The 25,993-nt window shown below is 39.0% G+C and overlaps 1 protein-coding gene across 1 annotated transcript in view; it reads left to right on the top strand.

The window, feature by feature from the left end:
- Positions 1 to 1,254: 1,254 nt before the first annotated feature.
- Positions 1,255 to 25,993, top strand: part of Slc2a13 (solute carrier family 2 member 13) — a 349,537-nt gene continuing 324,798 nt past the window's right edge. The window contains exon 1 of the mRNA XM_047548591.1: positions 1,255 to 2,043. Coding sequence (XP_047404547.1) covers positions 1,491 to 2,043 — 553 coding nt within the window. The 5' untranslated portion in view covers positions 1,255 to 1,490. The remainder of the gene's footprint in view (positions 2,044 to 25,993) is intronic.

Here is a 25,993-nt window from a genome sequence, read left to right as displayed (position 1 = left end):
GTTGCTGAAAAGCGCCATATTATGGAGATAATCGTGACAGATAATCCAAAAGAAAGCAATTTTGAAAAACTAATATGACTTTTTATTGCAACAGGGATGAAAATATCCTTTTCTCTACAAGGAAGACTATATGAAAAATAGGCCCCATGCTAAGAAACCTTTTGCTCAAAAAGGACACTTGAATTGGAATAGAATACCATGGTTTTTAACTTGGTGCCATCAGCCAGAGGAATGAAAGCACATCAGCGGGACGAGTTATCTTTCTCTTTAGAATATTTAAATCAGAGGAGAAAAGAAAAAGAACCCAAACCAACATCTGGAAATTAACTCAACAATTAAAACAACTGGCCTCAAGTAAGGTCGAACAACTTTGTTTCAAGCAAATGATACTGTTAAAATAGCTCCTTCAAAAGGAGGGCAATAGTGAGGATTTTTCAGGAGAGAAGATATCCTTCTCGTATCCTTCTTGTTGGTTAGCATTTCGGAAAAGGCAGGGGGAGATCGCCAACCAAATCATAAAGCAGATTCTTGGGTTTTCTTTCTACCGATAGGAAAAATCTGGTTATATAAGAGTAGAATGCATACATGTGAATCATCTTTTATAATCAAGGATCCAAAAAAGGAGGTTGGGATTCCTTTGGGGAGATATGTTATCACTGATTTTATAGAGTCAGAGGTACTATGCTTTTAAAGCAAGAATAACTTGAAAAGAGATTGGCAATGTGAGTGGAAAGTACAGAAATGGGAGAAAACTGGTCCTGAATTTCTCGAGAAAAAACTCATTTAATGTCAGAGAAGGAACACATTGGGTAATGTCACAATACTATGAAAGGAAGGATATCTGCTATGTACCATACCAGGATATTTCCCCCAGTCCCTTTTCAACCTCGGCTATCCCCAGAACGTTAGGAGGCTGGACAGGCTCGTTTACTGACTGTCCTTCCACCCTCCAAACCGTGCAATCCTTGTGGGCGGATCCCCGGGTCTGGCAGCCTGTTAGCAGCATCCCCAAATGGGCCTGCTCCCCAGTTGCAGCCGCGAAGCCTGGGTTAATTCTGTCCAGGTGCCTGCGCCATGAACCAAGAAGTCCTGGGTTGGCAGTCGCAACCCACCAAGAGGGTGGGGTTTAGGGTCCCGGAGGGTGGTGCCTGGCCCCGCCCAGGGAGGGCTCCCCGCCCCGCCCCGCCGGCCGGGATGCACGTGACCCACGGCCCCGCCTCCTGTCCGCTCCGCAGCGCCAGCTCGGCAGGCAGGCGCGGGGCGTGAGTCTGGAGTGAGACCCGCCAGGCTCCAACTCCGCAGCGCCGGAGAGCGGCGGGCAGCAACTTTCTCCCGGTCGCGGCTGTGGCGGCGGGCGCTGCCGTGGCAGCCGGAGCGGGAGCCCAAAGGGGGAAGGCGGCGGCGGCTACTCCCGCCGGGTCGGGCTGTCCAGCCCTCCGAGACCGCCGGCCCGGAGCCTCATCCCCCGGGAAGCCCCGGGCCCCTGCCCTATGTCCCGCAAGGCGAGCGAGAATGTGGAGTACACGCTGCGGAGCCTGAGCAGCCTCATGGGCGAGCGGCGCAGGAAGCAGCAAGAGCCGGACGCGGCGAGCGGCGCCGGGGAGCGCAGCCTGCTGGCGGCCGCCGAGTCGAGCGCCAGCCTGCAGAGCGCGGGCGCGGGCGGCGGCGTCGGGGACCTGGAGCGCGCGGCGCGGCGGCAGTTCCAGCAGGACGAGACCCCCGCCTTCGTGTACGTGGTGGCCGTCTTCTCGGCGCTGGGCGGCTTCCTGTTCGGCTATGACACCGGGGTGGTGTCGGGGGCCATGCTGCTGCTCAAGCGGCAGCTCAGCCTGGACGCGCTCTGGCAGGAGCTGCTAGTGTCCAGCACGGTGGGGGCGGCCGCCGTCTCGGCGCTGGCCGGCGGGGCCCTCAACGGCGTCTTCGGCCGCCGCGCCGCCATCCTCCTGGCCAGTGCCCTCTTCACCGCCGGCTCCGCAGTGCTGGCCGCCGCGAACAACAAGGAGACGCTGCTCGCCGGCCGCCTGGTCGTGGGACTTGGCATCGGTGAGTTCGGGCACTGCGAAGGGCGCTCCCGAACCCCGGCGTCACCGCCCTTGACCCTGGTGCTTACGTTCCTTGCGCCACTCAAGGGTCCCGGTCAGGTCTCGCCGGTCCTTGATCTACTACTTCTCTTGCCTTCACATCCCATCTGCTAGCAGGGTCTCCAACGCTCCCCCGGGGGTGGGTGTGAGGGATCACTGTAGTCCTTACGAGCCCACGTGGAATCTTAGATCGCCCACGGTTCATTCTGCTCAGTTGTTGCCTCTCTAAACGCTTCCACCAACCCCCATCACCAGCTTTTTCCTTGATCCAGCCTAACCTGATGCCCTTTTGTTAGTTCCCGACCCGGAACCCTGCGAGTGGTGAAGACAAAATAGGATACTTTTCAGAGTGAATTCTGAACTATGAAACTATTCTTTGCTACTCCTCTCTTTCCTTCTTCAGTCATTTATCTTTAGGTGGAATATTTGCTTTCCTGTTTTTGTTTTTTTTTTTTTTGTATTGTCCTTCAGTTTTCACCCTTTTTCCAGAATGAATTCCCCACTCCTCTAACTTTTTCCTTTGGCTATATATTCACTCCTTTTCTTTGTTTTGCATCTTCTGCTTTCCAGTTGGGAACGAAATTATCTATTAAAGATCCTGTTCACTTCCTAAATTCATTTAGGAGCAACTCCTGTGGATAAATGCCCAGCAAGATGGATGTTTGCAATTTACTTTAAAAATGAAGGGATTAAGGTTCCCCAGGCATTGATTTTTCACCCTGCTTGCTGAGCAGGGGAGGTACAATTGGCAAGTTCTTGGCAGAAGGAAGCTATTTGGAATGTGCTCAGTATTATTAGAAAGCTCTTTTGAGGGAAATGGAAGGGGGGGAGGTTGTGACTTAAATCTCAGGAGTAATTTTTCTAAGACACCACTGATGCTCTTTTAATGTTTCATTTTATGATTTGGCGTTTTGTTTCCCTTAGGGTGCTGTTGAAGTCTTTCTCCCCCGTGGCTCAGGCTTGATGAGAGCACTGTAAACCTGGGGCTGCTGCTGATCTGTTTCTTCACCTCTTGTTTGATGTCAGTGCTTTTCATACTTTTCCTTAGGTTCAGAGGGAAAGCCAACATCATTTATTCAACTGCATGCAGGAACCATGAGCCTAAAACCCAACTCAGTGCACTTTGTATCCAAAATCTGTCATCAAGGACCTTCCTTTTGCTTGTTGATTGTAGTATTAATTAGTGGTACAGAGCAAGGCTGTCAGTAAAACGTGAATTTGTCATATAAAGTTAAAAATGGCCCAAACAAACAAACTCCAACTGAAATTAAATCTCTTTGTATGGAAACTATTTGTGCCTTCAGGATCCTTCAACAGTTAATTTGCCTTAAGTTAGATGACTAGAATTCTTTCTCAGCATTGTCTGCTTGGGATGCTTGGTTTTTTTTTTTGTCCCCCCCTCGCCCTTTTCTGTCATAGGAAGAACATTTTAGAATTTCAGGTAGCAAGATTTGGTCAGTAAACTTTGATCTTATTTGTGATTTTGAAATTGGATGCTTTTGCAGAGCTCTCTCAGTGAAACTTCTGAGTATTGCATAAAAACTTATCTTTACTCTTATCTGATGGGAAAAAGTGACCTGTCATAGTGTATCAGGTCCCCTTCCAGATGTTGTGCACATAATGCTGAGGAGAGCATAGTCCCCAGGAAGTGAAGCAGGGTGGGACTAAAGGAAGGACTTGCTGAGCTCCTTAAGGGAGCTTCTCAGATGGCTGATGAGCTCTGAGAGCAGAGGGGTACTCACAGGGGGACACCCAGAAGCCCTAACCCGTGGAGGTGGTAGGTTGACACCAAGGAGCCTTTTAACAGCAGAAATGGGGAAAGTACTCTCAAAGCAAGGGACTGAACACTGAAAGGAAAGCACAGGTTCTCAGGGATCAAGGTGAAAGTGACAAGAGGATGAAGCAGATAAAAGGGTTGGAAACATGGGTGTGCAAGAACTGTCATTCTGTATTCTCTGGGTTCCTAGGCGGAACCAGGAAGCCAGCTTGGAACATGGTCCTGGTTCAGTTCTAGTAGGCCCATTGCACTTCTCCTGGAAAGTACCCCTCAGGATAGAAGTCTTGATGCCAAATTTTGTTAAAACCCTTCTCATTTAGAAAATGACAAATAGTATAAGGTCATGAACAGGCTTTAAAATAGGCTGCATTAAAAAAAAAATTAGATAAAACACTTCCAATTTATGATCTCTGCTAAGCATGTGGTTGTACATATAAAATCCTTAAAATTCATAAGTCTTCCAAAAGAACCCACAGGAATTATTTTTAACTACAAGGAAATGGGTCCTTAACGTGAGCCTTTTTAAGGAACATTGGATCAGTTTTGGTTGTTTAATAACTAAATCTGGACTAATTTCATGTTTTTTTTTTTTTTTAAACCAAAATTTTATCTGTAAGCCGGGGTTTATGATTGTTTTTGTTCTTTGATACTTAGTAAATGTTGAATAATAAATTCTGGTACCTTTTTCAGATAAGTTGCCATGATAACTTCTTCCCTAAGTATACCATGATAATTATAAAGCCCACAGGAACAGGGAGTTTTGTGGATTTTCTTCCCTGTCTTCCTGATATACTGGAGATGTTCGTTGAGTAAGTGAATGAGTAGTGAGCAGCAGTGTTAAAATTCCACTTCTGGTTGGGTACTACTTACCACTTTGTTAGAATTGTTCTTTTCATAAGACAAAAATAGTGCATTATCACAATATTTAAAAGATCATCTAAAGGTTTTATTTATAGTAGTTTCTTGAAATCATTCATTATCTATTTAACAAATGCTAATTAAAACTTCCATTGCTGATCTGATTGGGGCGGCAATAATTAGATAGAAAAAAATTCCACCCTGGAGGGGTCCATTCTCTGTTGGAGAAGAAATACATGTAAACAAGCAATTAAAATGCAGTGGAAGGTTCTTTAAAATGCCAGAGAAAATAGAAGAGTGAATGATTATTATTATTATTATTATTATTATTATTATTATTATTATTTTGAGAGGGGTGGGAGTAAATAGAACACAGGGTTAAGGAAGGTTTTATAGAAACTGTTTAGGCTGGAGTTTGAAGAATAAGGAGTTCAGGTGGTGTAGAGGGAACCAAGAAATTGCTTATTTACTGTTTTATAATTCTAAGCACAGTGGAATATTTTACATACATATATTATCTCATTTAACCGTCCTGTGTGAAACTAGATCTCCTTTTGCTGGATGTGGAAACATTTTAGAGCAGTTAAAAAGATACAATGTCGGGGCTGGGGAGATAGCTCAGCGGGTAGATTGCTTGCCTTGCAAGCACAAGGCCCTGGGCTCGATTCCCCAGCACCCCCCCCCCCAAAAAAAAAGATACAATGTCCAGATTAAAAAAATAAGAATTCAGAGTCTTTTGTTTTTTCTATTATATTACTGGGCATTTAAGGTGGAATTAATAGCAGGGATGAATGCAAGAAAAATTAAAACAGTGTTTGAAACATATTTGAGTGAGGGAGAGTGATGGGATCATGATGAGAGTGGAATTTAGACTGCACAGGTTTAGAGGCTGTGCCTAAGGAGGGATAGCCACTGGAGGTTCTGAGCTATAAACAATGTAATCAGATGAAACATCCCTTGAGTCTGATTTTTATTTTTTGCTTTTTTTCTATTCTGCCTTAAGCTCTTTTACCTTCTTCCCTAAACATTCTTGCCTCTTGGAATTATTTTAGTTTTAGAATTCTTTGCTGTGTTGGTTACTACAGGGTGGGTAAGGCATAGCATGAATTCATGTGACTTAAGGAGAATTTAGTGGTCCCTTAGTGAAAATCTTTGAAAAAGAAAGATGCAGTGGGTATAGTTGTTAATTTGTGTTAAATGAGTCGTACAGTAAAAGAAGCATCAGAAATGAGGGCTATTTGTGTGTTAGCTTAGGGATCTGTTTCCTTGACTATGCAACGAAATAAGTTTACCGATTGCCTGTTTGTGAATAGGGCATTGTTTTAGCCTTTTCATTTTGCCTGTTTTAGTCCTGAGACCAGACTTTCTTCATTGTCCCTATAGTTACCATTGCAACCTGAACTTCTTAAATTTGAAGACTTAGATTTTATTTAATTAACTAATTAATTAATTTTTAAGTATTTTTTTAGTTGTCAATGGATCTTTTATTTTATTTATTTATATGTGGTGCTGAGTGTTGAACCCAGGGCCTCACACATGCCAGGCAATCTTTCTACCACTGAGCCACAACTGCAACCCAAAGACTTAGATTTTAAATAGGACACACTTAATATCACAGAAATCACTATATTCTAACAGAGTGATCTTATTAAGTATATCCTTTACACCCAGTCCCATATTGTGGGTGGGTGTTTAGCAGAATGTCATCTGTAGTCAATGTTTTTTAAGTGTGGTTATAGCAGAATTGAAGAAATGTGAGCTTGCTCAGGTGTGCTTGATTGTTTTCTGTGAGCTTGTGTGTCACACATAACACATACAAATTGTCTGGAAAGGTAAGAACATAGTACTATAATCATTGTTGGTCTGTGTATAGTTAGGCAGAAAGCATATAAAAGAGCCTTTCTCCCGGGTGTTGGCATTTACTGGTCCTTACAAGTGGTGATTTGGTGCCTGTGTAGGAATATCAAGGTCTCTAAATTCTGATATTCACCAACATTCAAACATTCAACACTGCAAGTTGACATAAATTTATACAACAGATTTGTTGGATCATCTTGAGTTGACATCAGCTTCTGTCATCCTCAGTTTCAGGACTCCCTCTACAGGAACACAATTGATAGCACCAGTTGCAGCTTGCAGTTGGCATCTTATGGCCTATTGAGAAATATTTTGAGATATACCACGTTTTACCCAGTAGTCCTTGAAATTCTTCTTCTTTAATGCAGGTCAAATGTAAAATCTTGTTTGATCAAAGAATTATAAAATGTTGAGGTTAATGCCAGTAAAGAATTACTTTAAGGTAGGGAAAGTTAGCTAGAAGCAACCAGACTTCAAATAGTCAGCATATGTTAATTTTTTCGAGGGAGAAGGATTGAACAAATTATTTTGTTTATTTTTTTTAGGGTGCAGTGCTAGGGATTGAACCCAGGGCCTTATACATACTAGGCAAGCCCTCTGCCACTGAGCTTCTTCCCCAGCCCTTGGTTGTTTCTTTCAAAAGTAATACTTGTGTGTTGGACTTATGTTTCCTATTGGTTTGAAACTGATAGGTAAAATAAAGCTTCCTTTGATTTCTGTTTCCTTGTTTATACACGTTAACAGTTTCTCTCCCTCCTCCTTTCCAGCTGGTGGCACAGGGGTTGACTATTGCAGGGTTATAGTGTGGATCATGACCTAGTTATGTTTGCCTACTGGTATTGCAACATCCTCCCCAAGTGAAATGTCAGTGAGATGACATAAGTCTACTCGCATGAGTTACATGAAATCCTTCACGTAATTTCTCCAGACAGTGTCGCTCCTTTTCATTGATCCATTTTCCCTCTTTGGTATTATAAGCTCAGTGAACACAAAGTTAACTAACTTCACACTGAAGTCATTGCTGTGAACCTCTCTAATGATAAGGAACCCATTAATGAAACCCAGATGGCAAGACGTCTGTGCCATCTTTACCCAAAAGTACATGAATCAAGCTTTTTCTCTTATTGAACATGGTTGTTTTATACATTCTTCCCCTTCTACAACTCTTCATTTTTACATCTTTTTCCTATAACCACCAGTCAACAAATAGTAGCAATATTTCTAATAGTAACTATTGCTTATAGTAACAAAATTTCCATTGTCCAGAGGAAAATCTGTTCCATGTTTAAGATTTAATTTCCCTGCATGTACAGACAAAAAAAAAAAAAGTTTTAAAGGTACTTTCTATGAGGTATGTTACTAAATATTAAATATTTGTCCCACTGTTTGGCAGGAGCTAAACAGTGGCAGTGGGTCACCACTCTGATTTCATCTTCTCGCTGTCTCGAGTCGAGTCTTCATAGCAAAGTGTGGATTGGCAAACCATTCAGCTGCAACACTCTGGAAATGATAGTACCTCAGATATGTTGAATGATTATACTTCTAAACATGTTGTCTGTACTGATTCCCATAGGCTTTGTAATAACCCAGTGGGATAATGCATTTTTTTAATGTGAGGATATTTAGGCAGAAAGAGATGAAGTTACTTTCTCATAGTCAAAAAGCTACTGGGTTGTTATCCAAGTGTTATCCAGTGTTGTTATCCAAGAGGTCTGGCTTCATTCTGCCTGTGCTGAACTGCTCAGCCTTGCTGCTCCCTGAAATTAGCATAGCTGCTCTTAGCCATGGTAAATCACGTGAACATGACTTCAGTTTATTTTAGCATAGACTTATTTGTTTATTTGGTAAACACATAACATTGAATTTATCATCCTAACCTTTCTCAAGTGTTGAGTCCACTAGTGTTAAGTACATTCACATTGTCGAATCTTAAAACATTTTCATATTGCAAACTGGAACTCTGTATTAAACACTCATTTCTCCTGCCCCTTTCCCTAGCCCTTGGTGACCACCTTTATACTTTCTAGGATTTGATAACTTTAGAATCTGCAGATAAGTGGAATCATGTAGTATTTGTCCTTCTGTGACTGATTGACTTCATATGGTCTTTCAGGTGGCATGTGACAGAATTTCTTTTTCTTTTGTACTAGGGATTGAACCCAGGGACACTTCACTTTACCACTCAGCTACATCCTCAGTCCTTTATTTTCTTATTTTGAGGCAGGATCTCACTAAGTGGCTGGGCTAGACTCAAACTTGTGATGTTCCTGTCTCAGCCTCCAAAGTGGCTGGGATTGCAGGCATGTGCCACTGTGCCTGGCCAGAATTTTTTTTAAAGTTGCATAATATTCCCCCCCTCCCCCCATCCCGGGAGTGTGTTTATGTATGTGGTATTTTCTTTATTGTTTCCTCTGTTGACATTGGGGTTGCTTCCACCTCTTGGCTTTTGTGGATAATGCTGCAGTGAACATGGGAGTGCAACTATTTCTTTGAGATTCTGCTTTGAATTATTTTAAATATGTATACAAAAATAGGATTGCTGAAACATATGGTTGTTCTATTCTTTCTTTTTTGAGCAACCTCTCCACTGTGTTCCTGGGTGGCTGCACCATTGTGCATTCCTGCTAGCTGCACAAGGGATCCAGGTTGTTTGTACCCTTGCCAGCACTTGTGATTTTCCTTTCTTGTGGCAGTGGCCATTCTGATGGATGCAAAACAATTCTTCACTGTGGTTTTGATTTATTTTTCTCTTATGATCAGTAATGGTGAGCATCTTTTCATATGTTGGCCATTTCTGCATCTGATTTGGAAAATTGTCTATTCAAGTCCCGTTTCTATTTTTAAAATTCGGTTATTTTTGTTAGATAGTAGGTTCCCGTATATTCTGTTCCTTGTTTTTTTTTTTTTTTTTTTTTTTTTTGTGCTGGGGATCGAACCCAGGGCCTTGTGCATGCAAGGCAAGCACTCTACCAACTGAGCTATCTCCCCAGCCCTATATTCTGATTATTAATTCTCCATCAGATGTGATTTCCAGGTCCTTTTTCCCATTCCGTAGGTCACCGTTTCACTCTGTTGGTTGATGTCATTCTCATTTTTCTATTTTTGTTTATGATCCCTCTGCTTTAGGTGTCATACCTAAGGTGTCCTGCCAAATCCAGTGTTGAAGCTTGTCCCCTTTCTTGTGGGAGTTTTTATAGCTTTAAGTCTTATTTAGGTTTTGAATCCATTTGAGTTAATTTTCATAGGTCATAAGTGAAGGGTCCAGCCTTATTCTTTTGATTGTGGATACCCTGTTTTCCCACTGCCATTTTTCAGATGCCTTTTCCCTGAACTTTTTTTTTTTTTTTTTTTTTTTTTTTAATAACAGACGTTTAGCCAGGCACAGTGGCTAGCACCTGGAGTTCCTCTGAAGACTGGAACTGCAACCTCCTACTCACTTGAGCCCAGGAATTTGAAGCCAGGCTGGGCAACATAGCCAGACCCCAAACAGACATCGCTTTCAATGTAAATAACTCTTCAGGAATGCTCCTATGGCGTGTACCAAGGAGTGACAACAAGGAAAACAGGAGTGGTTAGAACATGTCTTTCCCAGCCAAGGTCTCACATACAGGATGTCTGTAATCGGGGAAGCTGTGTCACACCACTGTGGGGGAATCCATTCACTGTGTCCACATAGTATAAAGTGTATCATATGGACTATGGTGAAAATGAGGCCTCAGGAGACAGCACAGAAGTACTGCCTGTGGCGGGCAGCTTGAAATGTACAAATGCTTCTCCTGTTTCACCTTTAAGTTTATAGTGTTCTCTCCACTTGGAGTGTGATTTTTCCATAATTTTCTCTCTATCCCCCATCCCCCACAGCCATTTCTACTGAGTATTTACTTTTTTGGGTGCTGGAGAGACAGAGAAAAATAGTCTCTGTTCTTAAAAGACCCCAGGTGTGGCAGGGGAAGGCAAACAGGAGAGCACAGTAATGTGGTGTTCATCCTGCCATAGAAGTATCTGTGGGATGTTTACTCTACCTTTCCAGCCTTATCACAAAAGCTTTCTCAGTGGCCTTGCTGAGTGTTAACACTTTGAACCACAGCATGGCATTTTGCATCTCCCTTAGTAGACAAGAAATTTATGGGGCATTGGTAATTGGGTATTTAATATTATTTACATACTTCCCACTGAAGTTACTTCTATAATCTTTCGCATAATAAGCTCTTAGATATATTGCAAACTAGAGAATACATAAAAGTAATACCCAATAAAACATTGCTGTGCTTGAAGTCTAGAAACCTCACATAGCTACTTCATGGCTGCAGTGTTAATTAAGTGTTGTAACATGGTGATTAAGCCTGAAACCTCTGGATCCCAGCTACCTGGACTCACACCTTGGCTGGCCATTTCCTAGCTGAGTGACTGTATTGAGTAACAGTTTCCTTATCTGTAGAGTGGGATAATACCTGCTCCAGGGTAGTTAAGAAGACAGAGTTGGTATTTGTAAAGAGCTATTCAGGTGCTTGGCAAAGTAAAGCATCAGTGTTTGTTAAACAATGACCACAAGCCTTTGGCAGATTGCCACTGTGTGCCCCAGTTTCCCAGTCTCTTAAATGACTATTATAGTAGCAGTTAGAAAGGGTTGTTGTAGAAATTAAATGAGCAATGCAAGTAAAAATGTCTAGCTGTCAAAACTGTTAGTTCTTTGAAATAGTCAAGTAGTCATCTCCCTCAACTCAATGTCCTAAACCTTTTTATAAGCAGGGGAAATAAAATTATCATTAAAATTTAATGTATATCATAACCAGTAGTGGATTTATAATATTGCATGATATAACTTGAGCAAACTTGGAAGATTGAATAGTTTAAAAGTGGGGCAGTGCTGTCTTTTGAGTGCTCAGCTTGTATTATGTAAGGTTTAGTTCCAGAAAAACAGATGGAGTTTTAAAATGGGTTTTTAAAGAAGTTAAGATCATAGGTGGTGTGTGAGAGAAGGGTACTTTTACAGTTGGGAAAGTAGAGACTGGTGCATGTGAAGCACTGAGGTGAGTGAGAGGTTTTTCTGGTAACGTGGAGAATTGAATGAGAACATGTGGACCCATTTGTTCAGAGGGTGATCGTGGCCAATAGGAAGTGCCAGTTGGCGCTATGATAATAGACCTGCCTGTAATTATTTTATATGCTCGTTTGAGAACAAAATAGTTCAATTCCCAGTGGGAAAGATATATCTGCCTTTTAAGAGGCAAAGAGTGAGTAGTTTTAATAATAATAAAAAAAACTTGAAAATAATAGCTTTGGAATAAGATGAATTTTAATAATGGAAGTGTTCATATAAAACCCCATTATCATATTCTGGGCTTAGTTTATGACTTCATGTCAGGAACTCATTCCATACAACATAGAGAGTAAATTGGAAACCAAAATTGTGTGCCTAGTATTCAAGGACTAAACATTAACTGTTTAAAATTTAACTGGCAACTACTTTTAGTTTTGAAAGAAAATTACATAGTGACTGAAAATGAGTTACAAAAATTGAACCATGAGTTTAAATGGTTCTTGAAGTACGGGCTTCACTTTAAATTGATATTAGGGTAACATCTGATTCAGTTATTGCAGTGCTTACCTAACTTCAACATTCACTGCAAAGCCATAAAGAAAATTGCTTCTACATTGGATCGTCCCTGTACACCTTTTGAGTAGAAGGGCGTGTTCTATGTAGGTGAGATAGCAAAGCCATCTGGGCTAGGAGGGGTTGTGCAGGACTCACCTGTTTCCCTGCCCTATAGTGAAGTTGTTGGGGTGGAGACAGACAGGAAACACACAAAACCAAAACTGTTCAAGTTCCTTGTCTCTCTTTTTTGAACGGTACCAGGGATTGAACTCGGGGGCACTCAACTACTGAGCAACACCCCAGCCCTATTTTGTATTTTATTTAGAGACAGGGTCTCACTGAGTTGCTTAGCACCTCAGTTTTGCTGAGTCTGGTTTTGAACTTGCAATCCTCCTGCCTCAGCCTCCCGAGCGGTTGGGATTACAGGCGTGCACGGTGGCACCCGGCCCTTGTCTCTTTGAAATAAGCCTGTGGGAATTTATCTAAAATCTTATAGTCACTCCTACCCTGTGTCAGGGGAATACTCAGATTTTTAGGTGTTTCCTATTCCTCTGCTTATACATCCTTTCAAAATGATTTCTAATGCTAAACTTCATCTAGTACATTTTAGTCAAATACTGCAAGGAGCCTAGAGTTCTCATGGGCTATCATTTTGTTCTTGGAATACACACTTTGTGAAAATCTCTAATCTTCATTTCCTGGAATATAAGTCTTAAAGGGCAGTTTATGGGAGGTGTGGTAAAAAGTCAAACTGGAGTTGGCCCCAAAGCAGGGCCCAGCCTTTTCACCAATGTGTGGGCAGCTTTAGGTGCAGTCACTCACTAACACAAGGTTAGTGTTTTCCTTAGTCTAAGAAGGAATGGAAGGAAGCTGGACATGGCGGCCCATGCTTATAATCCCAGTTGCTTTATAGACTAAGACAGGAGCACCACAGTTTGAGGCCAACCTTATCAATTTAGCCAGACCCTATCACAAAATAAAATATAAAAAGGGATGGGGATTGAGCTGGGGTTGTGGCTCAGTGGTAGAATGCTTGCCTAGCACTTGTGTGGCACTGGGTTCCATCCTCAGTACCATGTAAATATAAATAAATAAATAAATAAATAAAGTTATAAAAATATTTTTAAAAATATAGCTCAGTGATGGAGTGGCCCTGGGTTCTGTCCTCAGTACAGTATGAGGAGGAGAAAATGAATGAAAGGAAATACTAAGAGGTTGGTTAATTAAGCACTGTTACTGACAGTGCTGTCATTCAAACCCAGTTTTCTGATCAAGGACGAGTTTGTACCCCTCCTTCCCATTAGTATTATTTATTATTATTATTATTATTATTTTATTATTTTTATTCTGGAGATTGAGCCCAGGTACATTTTACCACTAAGCTACATCCCCAGAAACCCCTTAAAAAAAAAAAATTGAGGCATTGTCTCACTAAATTGTTTAGAGCCTCCATACATTACTGAGGCTGGCCTCAAACTTTGATCTTCCTGGCTCTACCTCTGGAATTGCTGGAATTAACAGGTGTGTGTCACTGCTCCTGGCCACTCCTTCCCATTATATGACAAAGCTTGTTCTTGGTTGTGAAAAATAAATATTGTCAAGATGATAATATTGCATAGATTAGCATATCTGTATTTGAGGTACTAATAATTAAAATTCCAATAAGAGATTTTATAGAATTTTACAAAATGATTTTTGAATGAACATTAATGAGATTGTGGGACCAATAACAAGAGATAGAAACATTAGGTAGAAAGTATTTATCACAAATAAATAATATATGTGTAATATATATTGTAAAGTATAATAAATAAGTCAGGAAAAGATGCATGGAAAAATCTGAAATTCTAATGTTACATTCAGTTATTTGTAGGAGCTTATAAATATTTGTGTAATAAATCAGATAATGGAAAAGGGAAAAGTTATTAAGTAGTTAAGAAAGAAAATGGAATAAGAATGTGAATAATAATCTAAGTGAAATTTAGCTCTGCTTTGCTAATATCACATTTGCTTAAGAGTTCTTAAAGTTAAGAAAAATAATTTTTTAAAAAAATCTGTCAGTGATATCTTTCATTACATTATTTTTAAAGCCTTTAAGTAGAGATTTTAAAAGCAAGGTGACAGATTGAAAAAATATAGAAATAACTACATTTACTGGGAAGAAAATGCATTTGTATTCAAAGTGTATTAAATGAACTCTTCATCAAGTGAAAATACAGTTAGGGCTGAGGTTGTGGCTCAGTGGTAGAGCTCTTGTCTAGCACATGTGAGGCACTGGGTTCCATCCTCAGCACTACATAAAAATAAATAAAAGTATTGTGTCCATCTACAACTAAAAAATATTTTTTAAAAAAAGAAAATACAGTTAGTGAAAGAGCTCTTGGGAAAGTGTTAAGCCTTGATAATAATTCAAAGTAAAAATTAAAAGAACATTTTGCTTACTAAAGTAGTGAATTGGGAAAACAAACAAACAAACAAACAAAAAAACCTCTGGACTAGTTGTTCCCTAGGAAAATATGATGACTTACTTGATTTTCTGGTTATAATGTGGAAAAAAATTGTAGCGACCATTCTAGATAATAACCAGACCTATTTAACAAGTTTCAGTCATTTGTTCTTTTATTCATTCATTCAGCAAAGTTAGAATTATGGATACATATTAGATACCTAAGTAAGTACTTGGATACAGAGGTTAATGTGTTGAAGTCTGTGCTTTTGCACCTGAAACCTTACAATATTTAATCTAGAAATTTCAGATTCTAGATTAAAGGGATTCTAGATTGAGGGATTCTAATGAAGGGAGATAAGGGAAAACTCATTTTGGGTGAGTGTTTTTATAGATACACAGTATATAGTTTTAAGGGTTTATGTGAAAACATCTAAATACCTAGTGCTGGGGAAATGGTTATTAACCATGTGCCTCATAGAATATCTCATTGCCATTCAAGTTGGAAGCATTTAGACCTTAGGTACATCTAAACCCCACAAATGATGTGCCCAAGGTGTAGAACAGGAGTTATATGGACACATTGTAACCACCTCAATAATTAACAGCTCTAGAGTTTGTAAGACGGTATGAAGCTTACATATAGTTCGCATATGGCAAAAGGGTCTTTAACTTAATTTAGTCTTCCTTTTATGTTTTCCATTGTTAATGGAATTAAAATTTTAAGAGGATTTAATGGCAATATTTTAATGGGATTTAGATTTTTGTTTTAAAATACACAAACAAAAGATTCCAGAAATAGGGTTTTTTCCTGCATTAAATTTTACCTTTTACTCTATAGAATGAAAATTTTAAGAAATGGTGACAAAAATGTCATAAAGAATCTAATCATATGAAAGTCGTGTGACTGTAATTTTCCCCTGAATTTTTAACTCATTTTATGAACTAGTAAGACCTCATGATGAGCAGAGTATATTTCTTGGATCTTCTTATTTCCTCTGTCCCAGGAAAGTGTCTTGTTTACTTACCACTGAGAATCAGTCTTCTGCATTCCTCTTCCCTTCACCTTTGTGTTTGCTCAGATGACCCTGCCTACATCTTCCCCAGCTGCTGTCTCCTTTTCCTATTCCTTAGTGCACCACCTGTCTTTGTTTCTGGCAGAGGCTAGCTCCTCTCCTATTCAAAGCTGTCATTCCAGCTACTTTGCTTTTTCTTTTATGTCATGAAGTCCCTGCTTCTTCCCCATACTGGCTCCTTCTCCTAGGCATGCCCAAATGCTGTTACTTTTATTATCTTTTAAAGAAGAGCCTTTCTGCCTATTTTCCCTCTTCCGATCACTATTCCATGGTTTCCTTTTCTTTACATAGCACAGTGGCCTGTATTCATTCACTTCCTCTCCTCCAGTTCTGCATCCCCTCCAGGCAGGCGTTCATCCTTAGCACTCACCAGCATTGCTCTTGTCAGAGCAAGGAGAGTTTTCAGTCCTCATTCTCTTTGTCCTATCAAAGGCCGCCCCGTACATCAGGCCTTCATGAATCCCTTGAGGACACCCCACTCCTTTATTTTTATCAGGCTGCTCCTTCTCAGCCTTCTGTGCAGATTCCTCCACCTCTTCCAGATACATCTCAACCTCAACAAACCCTAGGATTATTCTTCAGAGCTCCCCTCTCCTCTACATTCATTCCTTTGGTGATTTCATCCTCTCTCATGACTTAGAGTGCTTCTTGTGTTCTAAGAACTGTTGTTTAAGTCTCTGTGAGACCAAAAGACCTTACAAGAACATTGTAGAGGAGATAAAGTTTATTTTTGCTTACAGTTTTAGAGTTCATGTTTGGCTGACTCTAACTCTGGGCCAAAGGTGAGGCAGAACATCATGGCAGAAGGGTGTGGTAGAGAAAAGCAGCTCAGGACATGGCCACCAGGAAGCAGAGAGAAAGAGGGAAGGAGAGAGGTGCTGGTGGAGGAAGGAGAGAGAGAGCAAGGGACAAAATAAAAACCCCAAAGTAATGCCCCAGTGATATAGTTACTCCAGCCATACTCTATCACAACATCAATACATATCACTGGATTAATGCACTGATTTGGTTAAGGCTATCATAACCTAATCATTTTACCTCTGAACTTGCATTGTCTCACACATAAACTTTTGGGAGACATCACGTATCTAAACGTAACAAACTCCCAAATCTAGATTTGGGGATAGACCTGTTGCCTGATCTGCAAAGTTTTGTACCCAGTTTCTCACTGAATTTCTTGCTTTTCCCGACATCTTCCACAAAACCAGGTAAGAGCATCCCTCTCTGTCCTTGGATCAAAACCCTTGAAGTTATTTTTTTAACAATTTCCATGCCCTCATCCAGTCTGTTAGGAAATAATCTTTAAGTATAGCTTCTAATTGTATCTAGAATCCATTTCTTATCACTTCCATGGCTGTCACCTTGATCCAGAATGACATTTCTCACTTGGAGGACTGCATGTGTCCACTATCAACCTTTTTCTTTACCCCTCTTCTTTCTTTTCTACACATGACAGCCATAATTATTCATTACAGTATCATTTGGGCCATTCCACCTCTCTGCTCACAGCCTCTTGGTTGCTCCTCATCTCAAGTCAAAGCTGGTGGTCTGTGGCACCATGCATGGTCTTGCCCCACCCCTCTGCTCCTTGGCTTTCCTTACCATTAGTGTTACTTCACTTCCGGCTACCCCTGTCTTTTAGGAAACACTAGTCATCCTTCCAGGTCTTTGCAAGGGCTGTTTTCTCTGCTGCCAGGGCTCTCCCCAGATATTTAGGCATTTCTTTTCTTCATGCCTTATGTTTTTCCCGCAGGCATCTCTTCTTAAGTGAGGTCTTCCTTGACCTCTGTATAAAGTTGCAGCCCCCACCCACAGGCACTCCCACAAATTGATCAAATTATACTATGAAGACCTTGGTCATGCCAGATTTTTCTGTTTACCTTTCTACTCTTTAATCTTGTAAACCCCTTAAAGCCTTCATTCCCATGAAACCATCTTTGCCACCCCAGACAGACTTTGTTATGCTTCCTATTCCACTGCTGTTCCTGCCCATGTGTGATACTCCTTGTTGATATCGATAGTAACAGCAGAATACTCGGGGCACAGTAGTGCACAGATAAATAAATTCTACATGGCAGCGAATCTACTTCATAGAGTTCTTGTGGGGGTTAATTTACAGATTAGATCATATTATACAAATGGGATGATTACCTAGTTACATCTGCAGTTCCTGGCTAAGAAGAGGGAGAAGTGCTGACATTTTCAAAGAATGGTTCGAACCTTGTAGTTTAGGGATGGACAGGAAAAAATGAAATTTACTGTATCGAATATATGACATGCCATTATTCTTTGTTGCTAGTAGTTGACCAGTTTCACCTTTAATTGCAGTTCAGGCTTTTTTTTTTTTTTTTTTTTTTTTTTTTTTTTTTTTTTAACAGTGTAGGAAAGCTCAATGAAAGATTCTAGCTAGAGGCTTTACTTTTAAATTTATTTCCTCCTTGTCCTGTGGAATAAAGTTTTAATAGTATCAACACATGTAAAAGAATACACATGAAGAATCAAGTATTCAATTAATGAATATATGTCATCAATTTTTAACTCACTGAACAAAGTATGATGCGGAAAGTGGAATTCATGGCTTTTGTACAAAAGGATACCTGCATGTGCAAATCTTTATCAGGCATCTCCTGAATAATCTGAGAGAGCAACTTTATTTAATTTTTGAAAGGTAATATACAATAGGTGTAAATACAAAGGATATTATTTACTAATGAATTGTTCTTGAGGCTGCAGGAATAAGAACCCATTTTTTAAAAAACTATATAACCTATTTAAGGAAAATATGAATGTTGGAAAAGAAGCATGTATTTTGTTTATTTGGTAATTATGCATTTATTTAATATTTATATAAGAAATCATTATAATCTGGATCATTTTCAAAATTATATTTCTTTTTTAAAATATATTTTTATTAACAAATAATTGTATATACTTATGGGGTACAGTATGGCGTTTCAGTATGTGCATACAATGTGTAATGATCTGATCAGGGTAATTGGCATATGTATCACCTCAGACATTTACCACTTCTTTGTTTTGGGAACATTCAAAATCCTCTCTATTAGCTATTTTGAAATATTTAATTAAAAATTGTATTTTTCTTGCTGGACACAGTGGTGCTAGCTTATAATCCCATTGACTCAGGAGGCTGAGGTAGGAGGATCACAAGTTCAGAGCCAGCCTCAGCAACTTATCAAGGCCCTAAGCAATTTGGTGAGAACCTATCTCAATAAAAAAGAAGGGCTGGGGTTGTGGCTTAGTGGTTAAGTGCCCCTGGGTTCGATCCCCAACACAAAACAAAAAACAAAACAAAACAAACCCACAAACCAAGCAGTATTTTTCTAAATATAACACCCATATTCAAATACAAAGTTATTAGTAGGCATTCAGAATTTATTAATAAGCATTAAAACTTTGCATATAGATAACTATTGCTGTGACTGATACTTAACTTTTATTTGGTTTGAATGAACATCTAGCCAACTTAATCCCACTTGGATTAAAAGAATTTATAAACATGAATTTAAAGCCACTATCTGTAAATTAAAAAAAAAAAATTAGTCACTAAGATGAGGTACCCAGCGATAAGCCATATGAGCAAACTGCCATAATTATTCTAGAAGAATGAATTCTAGGAACTCCAGATTAACAAACATGATGTTAGTGTGTAGCAAGAGTATAAAATACTATTAAGGTAAAGATTTATAAGAGTGTGATTCCTAGGACCTTTTCTGGATTCACTAGAAATGTTTAATTAATCTTTTTTCTGTCTAATCTTCAAATTTTTTTTGTCTTTGAAAGCATGTAGTTAGGAATATTTTACAGGAAAAACATTTGACATACTCCTTTCATTTAAAATACTGGTTGAACATTTACTTTAAATATAATACCATAAGCAAAACAAGCAAGCAAAATAAACTTTAATCCTGTGGGGAATACTGGTAAGTTATCTCTGAAATTTGCAAATAAAAAAATAAGGTTTAGAATTGATGAGAAACCCTGGGATTGGTCTCCAGTGGGTAGAAACAGGAGCTCAGTTCTTTATGCACCGTGCTCATCAAATCTGGGGAGCTCAGAGCAAGCAAGATGGCTGTGGTGCTTGGTAACAGGAGTTAATACTGGAAATAATTTCCAGATTTAGAATTCCATTAAAAATTGAAATTAAGGAATAATATATTCCTATTTGTATATGTATATCTAACTCTGTGTCTTTCACATTTCAAATGCATTTGCATTATTTCCCTTGATCCACACTTAGACCTGACCAGTGGTGAGGCAGCTGCCTTTCAGGGAATGTCCAGTAGAGGGTCTATACAAGTCTGCACAGCAGGCACTCTACATAAGGACAGAGTGAGCTCTTTTCACAAGTTGGAGAAGCCTGAACTTCTGCAGAGACTGAATGGAGGGTCTTTGTCGTGCCACCTGATTGTAAAATTTTAAGGACTTCCTCAGTGATTACAATCAAGAAATGGTTTTACCAAATCTGGTATGAAACTTGTCCTTCAAAATGGAATAAATCAGCTAAGATTCTCACTACTGTGGACTACTGAAGAGAGAAGACGATGTCCTTTGTTTGTAACTTCCTGTCCATGTTTAGTACGTGTTACCTGGCTCACTGACAATACCTGAGTCGTTTTATTTTATTACTTTGGCTCCTGTTTTTAAAATGATCAGATTAGCTTTACCTTCCTTGAGTTTATTTTGGGTCTGTTGTGAAATCAATTTTCAGTTATTCTTTTTATAAAGAGAATTTGTAAAGTATGAATATAACGCCTCTGAAAGCCATATGCCTCTGTTGCCCTCTGGAACTCCTCAATTTCTCTTGACTCTTTAAACGATTCATTCTGCCTCTTAAATGAATCCTCTCAAGAAAACCAATTTTGTAGTGTTCTTGAGGTGATTGAATTGCTAATAATCTTATGCTCTTTAGCACATTTTTGATGAATTTTCCAATTTCTGAAAGCTAGAAATTATTCCTTCACTCTAGTTGTAATTGAGTCATTTAGATCAAATATTCAGAGATTAATAGACTTCTCAAAATCACTTGGTGCAGCATCCATACTACACATTTCATGATGCTGGTATAAATATGCATCTTCGATTTTTGTGGTATTACAAAATATTTCACCTGAGGAATCATTATTTGGTAAATTTTTTTAATTTTATTTATTTATTTATTTTTGTGGTACTGGGGATCAAACTCAGGGCCTTGTGCTTGCGAGGCAAGCACTCTACCAGCTGAGCTATCTTCCCAGCCCTATTTGGTAAAATTCAATGTTATTTTGTCACTTCTGCTGGAACTTACCCACAACCCTTCTCCATCTCCTCTTTCATCTCCCCTCTCACCCCTGACACATTTGGTGTTTGGATATTTCTCAGTTTTACCTAAAATGTGAATAAAAACCTCTTTAAAAAGATTTACCACATATTTATGCAGCATCTGTGTAGTATGCTTGCTATGTCAGCACAGCTTTAAGACACTTCCTCTAATTCTTCTACAGCTAGAATTGCTACCCCCAAACCCCACTCGTACAGAGTGGGAGGTGTGACAGCTGTAGGCAGTGCTTGCCTTTCCTAGAAGGGCAGCTATATTGATTATTGACTTTAAAAAATGTGTATTTTGAAAAATTAATGATTCTTCCTCCCAATAGCTGAATGATTTGGGTACAATTTCTTCTAACTTATAATTACTTTTAATATGTGATGTTGAGGTCAGTCAAAACAATTTTAAAGTAAAATGGTCTATTAAAGACCAGTGTTTGTCATTGTTTTCAATTTAAATATTAACAAAATGTTCAAGTCTTGCCTAGCATTTTTTTTTTTAGAAGAACTGCTTATACTTTTGGACTTACTATCTTTAATTGCACCCATTTGGAGCTGAAAGAAATGTTATGCTACTTATTCCTTTTAATTTAATAGGTTAAACATATTTTTAGGCCACTATTAAAAAAGGAGAGACTGTCTCCCTCCCTCCCTCTCTTCTTATCCTTCCTTCTCATCTTTCCTTCATTCAAACAAAAATTTAATACACTACAGTGTGAAGAAAAACCTGAAGAGTTAGGCAGTTAGTTCTGTCTGTTGTCTCCTTAATTCATCCAACTTGTGCTGCTTCTCTTCCCGAAAAATATGACTTTCCTTAGACATTGTTCAAATAACATAATACCTGATTTCTCCTTTTACACAAGTGGGATCTTAAACTTGCTATAAGACATGCATTTATTAAGCCCATAGTCAGGATTCTTAGCCACTGCATTGTGCTGCTTCTCAAGATGGTATTGTTTGCATGTGTACATATGTAACTAAAAAGTCCACCATTATGTATAATTATAATGCACTAATAAAAAAAAACCCAAAACTTATGTTTGTGAACACCTAAAGATTGAGCAATAGAACACAAGAAAAATTACTGTATGTTTAGTGAAATATGAAATAGCAAATGTGAATTGACATGAACAACTACCATAAATTATGTTGAGAGGGAAATAAAAGCAGCTTGTAGAATATATACTGTATGACACTAATTATATAGTTTGTACCATGCAAATAAAAACAATACCTGTCTCAGAGTCATGGCAACAATTAAATGAGATGAACAGGAACAGTGACTTTCATATGGTAATATACAGTAAATGTTAGCTGCTACTGCTGCATTTTTATTTAATATATCTATCATGTATCTCTTTCAGTGGAATAATGTAAAGGGAAATTTATGCTAAGTATAGTGTGAACTCTTCAATGAACATTATATAAATTACCAACCTATTCTCAACTCTGAGTTTCGTAGCTTTAATGATAGGGAGAATCATAGCCTCTTCACAGTGGTTTTGTGAGAAATTAGGTAAATAAGGGTAATTGGTATGTATAAATCCCTAGGAGTTCCTTAAGGTCAGGGACAGACATTATTTTTGTGTTCCAGGGTCTATCAAAGCTCCTGGAACATAGTAGGTGTTTAGTGAATGCATGGAGAATAAGTGGGAGTACTGGGAAGTAGAAAGAAGGATGGACAAAAAATGTACGGCGATTTTTCTCCCGAAGGTAACTTTAGGGAAAAAAGTAATTTGAAGGCTACATGGATCTAAAAAACTCACTTTTTAAAGATTAAAATGTTCTGGTATTTAATTATAAAGATCTGTACAGCCAATACTAATACTAATTCTTCAAGTCCTGAAGAATGGAAGGAACAGGAAGAGGAAGAGGCTGGAAGAAAAAGATAGAAAGAAGAGGAAAAGATTTAGAAAGTGGTATGAAATGAGACAGACATCATTACCCTGTGTACATGTATGATTACACAAATGGTAGGAATCTACATCATGTACAACCATTGAAATGAAAAGATGTACCCAATTTGTGTACAATGAATCAAAATGCAGTCTGTTAAAAAGTTAAAAAATAAATAATTTAAAAAGAAAGTGGTATGGAAATGTTACCCTCTAAAACTCAAGTTATGGCTCTTTAGAGTAGCTCCAGGGTCTTTGCACTGATTATCAGGGGTCTTTGGAGAGCCACTTAACTATATTTGATAAACCTTTCCCTTTTTTCCCCGGTTGGTGCTAGGGATTGACCCCAGGGCGCCTCATGCTCTGCATTCTTCCTACCACTGACTATCCTCCTAACCTCAGTTTTACCTTTGTGTTGAAAACATCATTTTATGTTTGCCTTTAAGTCTGGTGAATCCTTTCTAAGTGGAACTGAAGTCAGAGGTAGCAGTGAAGGTTGTGGGCAGTTGAGGGTGTGCCTGTGGTGGTATCATTTGTAACCAGTGCAAATAGCCTGGTATCTGATGAAATCCATCTGAGGACTAAATAACATATTCTCCACCTCTACTTCAGAGCTACCAGAGTCAGGGGGAGGAGGTGCTAAGACATTTTAGGGGTTGGTTGTGATATTTTGTCTCAGGACCAAATGATACCTCTTGGGATGAGGCAGCAAAAATGTGGTAGAACTGACCTAGGGTAACTGCATTAGAAAAGACTAGTTTGACAAGTCATTCCCTCAAATTTGGCAGTTTTTCTAGACATGTACTACAGGGGTAGGTCAAGGGAACAAACCAGGTTCTGTCATTGGCTGTAGAGGCAACACCAAATCAGACAGAATCCATCAGCTGTGTCCTGACACCTCTGAATGTCTAGTTCTTACTACTGGTCTTCCTGCTTGTGAATAAGAGACAACAGTGCATCTCTTGATCCTAAGACTGTATTGTTTGGAGTATCTTCTATTGATGGTAGTAAGAAAAAGCACGTGTTCTCATTTGCAGTGCTGGGGATGGAACCTGGGGCCTTGTACATACTAGCAGATATACTACTACTGAGTTACACCCCAGCTCTGCACGTGGTGATTTTAACCAGTGGGGAAATAGGATGTTTCTTATCCATGGGCATAATACACGAGACTAGTTCATTTGAGGGCCTGTCTTATTTCTCAGTTGAAGCTGAGTTTTGTCATGTTACTCTTGACAGCACATTAATAAGCAGCAGTAGAGGAGAAGACCACATTTTCTTTTATCATAACAATGAAAGCCAACTTATTTTTATGAGTAGATAAAATGAAAAGAATTTTAACCTGTTTTTCAGGTTTCAGGTGAGGAGTAGTAGTATTAAAAAAGCCACTTTCATGCCATCTGCATTTTTAGTGCTAATGCATCTGTTACTGGTACCTGGATCAGCAACTTCCAGGTTCGTCGCTTTGGAAGTCTTCAACATTTGCCCTCCTTTTAAAAGGCAGCTTGGAATGATGGAAAGAGAGTGAGATGTGCAGTTGGAAATCCTGTGTTAGGTCTTGTTTCCACCTGTCATTTAGAATATGTGATTTTTGGACAGATTGCTTAATGCTTCAGAGGTTGCTCTCTTCTGTAAAGTCAAAGAGTTTTATTAAACTGTGTAAATTTTCTTCTAATGGGCACTTCATTGAGTAGACAAAAGGAAAGAAAAAGGAATACTGTGATTCTCTGCCATTATGTAGGCCCCTTCTGCAGTGTTCATTGAACATGGAAAGTCCTAGGCTCATACAGCGCCAAACTGCTAAATGGATCATGTGAATTCATGGCCTAGTTACTTTTTTTGTTGTTGCTATTTGTATTTATCTTAAAACATTTTAACTTCCCTCCATTGGGAATGGTGCTAGTTCTGACAACTGTTCATTTCAAGAGCCCTGGCTTAGACTGAATTGTGTTATTTGAGCCAGTTGAGTGAGCACACGTGCCTCTCTGGCTATGTGTGTGTTTCTGGTTGTTGGAACATCTTGTTGAAGAGTGCAGCCTTTGGAAGAGAGCTTTTTAATGGAAAACTGTTGCATTAAAAAGTGGTTTTGTGCTTTCTGAGACCACACAATATAAACCAAGTGATATAGTTTCAAAATAGTTATTGGTGGGTAGAACACACAGGTAAGTACTTGAGTGTCTACTGCTAAGAGTTTTAATTATTTGTAAGTGTGGCATGGACTGGGTCTGGATTTTTCTGTTTGACTTTTTTACAGTAGCTTAGAGCTTGAGATTTTCTGTTAACCTTCTACACCTGTACTTCATCTGCAACTGGATACAATTAAAGATACAATTTAAAGAGCAGGTGTCCAGTATCCAGTATTCTGAGCACTTATTGTTACTGATTTTGTTGAAATGCCATTTTACTAAAATGGTTGCATCTGAACTATATGAAGTGAAGGGAAACAATTGCATTTTAAAATGTAGCAAACAAAATGGTGTCAGTCTTCTACAACCTGTATGTTCACTGAGGACAGCTAAAAAACCCTGGAAATAATTGCAGAACATAACTGGACTCTAAAAAGTAAATGATATCAAGCACATTGAGTAAGTAAGGAAGTAAACATCTGAAGATATGCTGATATGGCACTGAATTTACTATTTATATAGGTCAAGTGTCCCTAATCCAAAAGGTGTGGAATTTTCTACCTACAATGTCTGATTAGCACTTAGAAAGTTTTGAATTTTGGAAGCTTTCAATTTTGGATTTTCAGATTAGAGGTACCCTAGGTTTTAGACAGCTAATTGGTCGTCTAATGATATATTCTTTGTACGTAAAAATATGACTAAGTTGCATTGTTTCGTTTATTCCAGAGGGAATGTGTTGTTCTTTTACTTACATTAACTGTGGGGTTTGGAAACTTCTTTCAAATATTGATTTATAAACAATTTCTTATAGAAAGGAGCCAACTGCAATAGTAACTTTCTTATAGTACTTACAAGTTATTTCTCTTAAAATGTCACATATAAAGAAGTAATGAGAAGCTTAGAATTGGGGATGCATAGTAATGAATTAATGAAACCTGTTGACTAAATACAAAATTTGA

Source organism: Sciurus carolinensis, chromosome 4, assembly GCF_902686445.1.
Source record: "Sciurus carolinensis chromosome 4, mSciCar1.2, whole genome shotgun sequence".
NCBI lineage: Eukaryota > Metazoa > Chordata > Mammalia > Rodentia > Sciuridae > Sciurus > Sciurus carolinensis.
This window is presented reverse-complemented; position numbering and strand designations above follow the sequence as displayed.